This window comes from Oreochromis aureus, linkage group 5 (assembly GCF_013358895.1).
Source record: "Oreochromis aureus strain Israel breed Guangdong linkage group 5, ZZ_aureus, whole genome shotgun sequence".
NCBI classification, from domain to species: domain Eukaryota; kingdom Metazoa; phylum Chordata; class Actinopteri; order Cichliformes; family Cichlidae; genus Oreochromis; species Oreochromis aureus.
Genome location: NC_052946.1, coordinates 34,062,403 through 34,068,489, shown reverse-complemented (window position 1 = coordinate 34,068,489; position 6,087 = coordinate 34,062,403). Strand labels below are relative to the sequence as shown.

At 38.3% G+C, this 6,087-nt stretch overlaps 1 protein-coding gene across 1 annotated transcript; it reads right to left on the bottom strand.

The window, feature by feature from the left end:
• Window positions 1-3,151: 3,151 nt before the first annotated feature.
• Window positions 3,152-5,874, bottom strand: LOC116326855 (elastase-1-like). The gene is made up of 8 exons (XM_031748281.2): window positions 5,716-5,874; window positions 5,506-5,603; window positions 5,313-5,413; window positions 4,993-5,118; window positions 4,659-4,795; window positions 4,337-4,479; window positions 3,455-3,604; window positions 3,152-3,243 (listed from the first exon to the last, which is right to left on the bottom strand). The coding sequence occupies exons 1-8, from the start codon at window positions 5,798-5,800 to the stop codon at window positions 3,232-3,234; spliced, it is 852 nt and encodes a 283-aa protein (XP_031604141.2). The 5' UTR covers window positions 5,801-5,874; the 3' UTR covers window positions 3,152-3,231.
• Window positions 5,875-6,087: the final 213 nt, after the last annotated feature.

The window sequence follows — 6,087 nt, the reverse complement described above, 5'->3', positions numbered from 1 at the left end:
TTTTGTTTAAATTACAACTGGAGCTTGAATCTTAATCAATTAATCATTCAATTTATTTATAAACACATTAAAAAAAAACAGGTTGACCAAAGTGCTGTACATAGTAAAAAAAAAAGTAAAACAAACACACACAAAGAACCAATCAAAAACTCAGTCACACTCATAAGCTAGAGAGTAAAAATGTGTTTTCAGATGGGTTTTAAAAATGTCAAGTGTTGGAGAGATCCTCAGGCGTGTAAATGGATTGCCCACAGATGCATAAACAGAGCACCTATAACACAGAAAAAAACCCCAAATAAGGCTGATCAATATTAATTATATAGGTAGGCAAATGCATTACAAAAAGTAGGGCTGAGGAAAGCACAGCAGAATCATGTATGGCTGTTAAAAAAGTAACACCATCTTATTCAATTCAGTATGTGTCATAAAATGCTATGTGTGGCAGGCAGAGTTGAGGACCCAAAATAAAGAGTCACAGGCAAAACTAAACTTAAATGCAGCTTTACTGCTAAATTACCAAATACATTAACCAAGGAAGTCGCAAAGAACCCAAACTGAGACATACTAAGCAGACAGCGCACACACGCATCCGGAGGAACGACATACTCTGGTCTAAAACAACTCCACGATTCCTAAAAGTGTTACTGGAGGCCAAAGTTGTGCCATTCAGAATGTCATCTAGATGTCATATTTCTAAGATTTTTAGGGCCAGGTACATTAACCTCAGTTTTATCTGAATTTAGACGCAGAAAATTAGAGATCATTCAGGTCTTTGTCTTTAAGACATTCCTGCAGTTTAACTAATTGATGTGTGTCATTTGGCTTCATGGATAGAAAAAGTTGGGTATCATCTTCATAGCGGAGAAATGCAGAGAAAATGTATGCTATGCCTTCTAATGATACTGCCTAAGGGAAGCATGTATAATGTAAACAGAATTGGTCCTAGGACAGAACTCTGTGGAACTCCATAATTAACCTTAGTGTGTGAAGAGGACTCTCCATTTACATGAACAAAGTGGAGTTTTTTAGATAGATATGATTCAAACCACTGGAGCGCAGTACCTGTAATAATATGTGCTAATCGTCATAATAAAATATTATAATCAGCGGTATCGAATGCTGCACTGAGGTATGCAGTGGCAGGACAAGCACACGATGTCACAAGATGACATCACTGTCAGAGGCCATAGGTATTTCTGTATTCTGTATTCTGATGAGCTATGAAACCTGACTGAAACCTCTCAAATAAACCATTCCTATACTTAGCTGTTTCACAATTACTCTTTCAAAAAAAGAAAACCAAATCTCTAAAGAAATCTTTAGACAGTAGACTTTAGACTTTCATCAGATACCTGCTCAACAGAACAATATGACAGCTATTTACTTTAAGACTTGGAGCTATCATCACCACCATATAGCCACAGCACTGAAAAGACAAAGCTTTTATTTTCACAAGCAGACATAATGATATAAAGGCAATATGGCAGTGTTTTTCTTAGAATATACTTCCTGAGGAGAGAATTATAATACAGGCTTCTTTACATACATATGTGTAACATCTGGCAAAAGGGAGTGTTACCATTTGAAACTGTGAATACACTCGCTAGCCTTTAAACATATATATCAATATTATTTACAATTTAAAATTTAAATGTTGCATAGCAAAAGTACCACTTGAAAAATTGGTATACATTAACACGTATGTTTTCCTTAGAAAAGGAGAGTCCTTTAAGAAGAATAGTAAATGTCATGGTGTATTATTCTGTCCTTATAAATGTATCGTTATGACAAATATTTTTAAGAGGCTGTCAGAACTGGTATCAAAATCTATTTTGATATTCAAGTCTGCATATCCTCCTCTTCTAGGCATGAAGAGACACATCATATTAGTCATATTCAAAACTTCAACTAACACTGAAAATATCTGACTGCAGGTTGAGTTTTCCAACATCTCCTTATTCTATTCTGCTTCTATATAACCCATCTGACCCTGCCAAGCAAAACCTGTAGGTACACTAATGAGGAATGACATTTTCTTTCTTCCTCAAAGACAGAAGAGCTACCAGCATTCATCAGCAATCTGACAGTTTTGCAGATTGTTTTTTCAGTTTTGGTCTGATTGTTGAACACATTTAGTTTATATCACAAAAGTATTCTGCCCATGTTCCCTGAGTGGTTGTGTGGTTTCACAGACGGACTCTAATCTGCTTGTGAGTGGATGACAGAAGAATGAGTTCAACCCTGGACCTGAATTGAAGCACTGAAGGTAATAGAGTGTAAAAGAAAGAATGATTAAAAATAAACTTTGAAAGAGAGACTAATTGTATATGAATGTGTATCACTGCATTAGTGTCACTTAGAGATGCATCTGTTTAGTTTATTGCACATCAAGCTCTGGGTCACAGGTGGGCTGGAGATTATCCCAGCATATCCCAGAGAGGTGATACAGCCTGAACACCCTAGTAAGCAATATAAGGCTAACACTGAGACATGCACCCACACCAATGGGCAATTTAAAATCACAATCAGTTAATCTAACAAAAATATGAAGGGAAAGTGAAACACCCAGGAGATACAGATAAATGCACACAAATCATTCATGCAGAAAAACCCTAGCTGACCGGGAGGTTCAAAAATCAGAGCTGTATCTTTGCTCCGATTCCAGTAACATCTATGGTATGCCGCAGGTGAAGCCTATCTTTAAAATGTATTATTGTTTGTCTTTCTCATATGATGGTAAAGACACACAATAAAAACAATAGACATAATAATAGACAAAGAGAATTTGGGCAGCCATTAGCTGCTTTCTTCCTAAAACAAATTCGATTTATTTTTCCAAATATTTGAATCGCTAATGTTATACTACTTCCTCACTAACAGTAACGATCCCAGCTGGTGGTGATAGTATAATTGTTGAAGTGTTGTTAAAATCAATTTAGCAGCAGCAGCAAATGGCCATGACACAAAAGAAAAACTTGTGTGAATTTTCTTAGAACTGCTGCCTCAATAGACTCGATAGATTATGTGTTTCAGATATTTTACTTTACCTCCAATTACTGATGCTTTTAAACACTTTAATGGCCAAATCTTTTATATGCAACACTAAAAAAAGCACAAAAAAGCAACAACAAAAAACAAAGTGAGGCACATGTGCATTAAAGGACATTTTATTCTGATGGAGTAAGAAACTGAGGTGACTCCAGAGTGTTTCCATGGAGATGATCACTCTTCTCAACCCATGATCTGGCAAAGCAAGGACAAATGAATCATTACATGATTACCACAACAATCAACCTGCACAAAATGCTGCAAAAATATTTGTAAGAATTGAATGGATCTTCTATTTACTGCATTAGTAAGACTAATAAAACACTACCACACACAATAACTCAAACACAGTGTTCGAATGTTTTAAAAATGCTGTGATCTATATTAATGGTTATAAAATACTAACACTGTTCATCCAGCTGATGTAAGCAGAGACACGGGTGAAGACAGTAGGCTTCTGGTAGGCATTGCAGCCCGAGGAGGACACAAAGCTGGTCACACCATGGACAACATACTGGCCACCGACACTGCAGTTCAGGGGGCCACCAGAGTCACCCTGCATTCGAAAAGTTACATCACAGACAAACAAAAATAATCATTTATGCATTTTGGGCAAACAGCAAATTTGCCAGTGCACTTAACTACTTCCCAACTTCCAATATCCAGCTAACATCTCAGTCAGCCTAAAGCAAGTTTGTGCAGAACACAAGTTTACAACATGCACTTTGTGCAGCTTAAGCACTTGCTTGAATTATTGTAAGTGACTCATGCCCTGCTGAAGCAGCAAGTAATCCCACATGTGTCCCCCAAAATATCTTCGTTGACAGGAAGGGGTCAGCTCACAACTCAGTGGGAGACATTAAATGTCACTCTGTTACAGTGACATGGGACTGAAATAGGACAACTTTTTTCCAGCGTTTCCTCCTGTCTGTTTATACCCAAACATTTTTTCTAGGGCTCACAAACCGGTTTGCTAAAGAGCTTTAAAAAACAAGGTTCAACGTTTGTTAAATATTACAATGAATGAAAACAGTGTTCATCTTTGTTGGTAGCTAATGATGAAGTTCTAGATTTTAACTCATCTCAGCCGTAAAAGGTTATTAACCACATAGCAAACCTATTTTTTCTTGCTGATGGTTTATTAGTGATTCAAAAGACTTAATAAATTATTTATGTATTACCAACTTAACACTCCTGGATATTACACTTTAAACAACAAAGCGTTGCTAAGTAAAAAGCATGAAACAATCACTCTGGCCTAAAATACTTCATAATGCTCTTGGCTCACCTGACAGCCAGAATTGCTGCTGCCACCAGCACAAACCATGGTGGTCTTCACTGTGCTCCCCCACCATCCGCTGCTGGAGCAGGTGTTGTAGTCAACAACAGGCAGATAGGCCTGCTTCAGCTGGGCGGAAATCTGACCTCCAGCTGTGTACAGCAGTACAGAAAAAAGACTCACAATACAACTGTGTCTTGAAAAAAAAATGGATGAAAAAAAACTGTCTTAACCTTATGGTTCTTACAGATTGCTTTCCCATGTATGCTAGCACTGCACCGAATAATTTACTGTATAGTGTAAATGCATGATATCATTATGTCAGACTCACTCTGGGTGCGACCCCATCCACTGATATAGCAGGGGTTGTTGTTAGGCAAAACCTGGTTAGCAGGAGGCAGAGCGCCGAGCTGGACGTAGTTATTGAGAGTAGCATCAGATGTCAGACGCAGAAGGGCAATGTCATACCTGAGAGACCAGCACACAGTCACTTCAATGAATAACACGTTTTGTTCATCTTTTAAAATATCATTAAGTCTTTAAGGATACAGAATAAATATGCCTCAATTTGCCAATTTTAAAGATTTTACTTGAAAAATATATGGACACCATATATATATGAAATTTGTGCATGCAAATGTGTGTCAGATCATGATATCACTAACCCGCCTGCAACATTGTTGGAGTTCCAGCTGGGGTGGACGTAGACCTGACTCACGGTCATGTACTGCTCTGTGCCTTCATGGGTATAGATGTCGTGATCCCCAAGAACAACACGCCAGGTTCTGGGGCTGTGGAAAGATACAATTTACATCTTTTTAATTATATTTTAATAAATTAATAATAATAATAAATCAATTCACACAGAAACTATGTAGTTTTTTTGCTAGTTTATTAAATAGAAGACTGATATCCAATAAGAAAAATGTAAAGCAAAGATTTTTCTATGTAGTTAAGTCATAAGAATATCCTGTGTAAAACGCACGTGTCCACACAGTGAGCAGCAGTCATGACCCATCCTCTCCTGATCAGGGTCCCTCCACAGGTGTGGTAGTAGGAGCCTCCAGATAGGTACTGAAGACCTATCTGGAATAAAATATGGGTTTACAAAATCTGAAAATCCCTGCATTCTGTTTTGATTTGCATTTTTGGACTTTTATTTGTAAAGCATCAAGTACCTGCCAGGGCCAGGAGTGGGGTCTGGCCACCTCACCACCCACCACTCTCTCCTGTGTACGATCATCCTCCAGAAACCTGGGCTGGGGCTCAGCCAGCACTAGACAAAGTAGAGATGTGGGAAGTACAACAGTCTGCCATCAAGCGTTCAAGTGATTGAAAAGATTTTTGTTTTTTGCAAAAATGTCAAAGGAGAAGAAGACGGTTCTTACCAAGGGCTGCAAGAGAGGTCAGCACAAGAAACCTGAACATGTCTGCAGTTTCCTGAAACTTTCTGCACTGAAGGCTTCTGTCCATGACTCTTTTATACCCTCTAGGCCGTGTGTGTGTGTGTGTGTGTGTGTGTGTGTGTGTGTGTGTGTGTGTGTGTGTGTGTGTGTGTGTGTGTGTGTGTGTGTGTGTGTGTGTGTGTGTGTGTGTGTGTGTTCGAGAGAGAGCGAGAGAGATATTGTGTGTAGTGTTCAGTACCAGCCCTTGTCCACCTGTGTCTGTCTCACAGTTATCACTGAAGTGATTGCCTGTGGATTCATTCATGGAATAGCTGACTCAGCTGCTGAATTCATTATTTTTTTCCATATACATTA

Excerpts from the sequence above, each read along its gene's own strand:
- LOC116326855 (XM_031748281.2), bottom strand. The coding sequence starts at position 5,800 with ATGGACAGAAGCCTTCAGTGCAGAAAGTTTCAGGAAACTGCAGACATG. Across the intron at positions 5,604-5,715 it reads GACCTCTCTTGCAGCCCTTG|TGCTGGCTGAGCCCCAGCCC; the intron begins GTAAGAACCGTC and ends TACTTTGTCTAG. Across the intron at positions 5,414-5,505 it reads CCCACTCCTGGCCCTGGCAG|ATAGGTCTTCAGTACCTATC; the intron begins GTACTTGATGCT and ends ATTTTATTCCAG.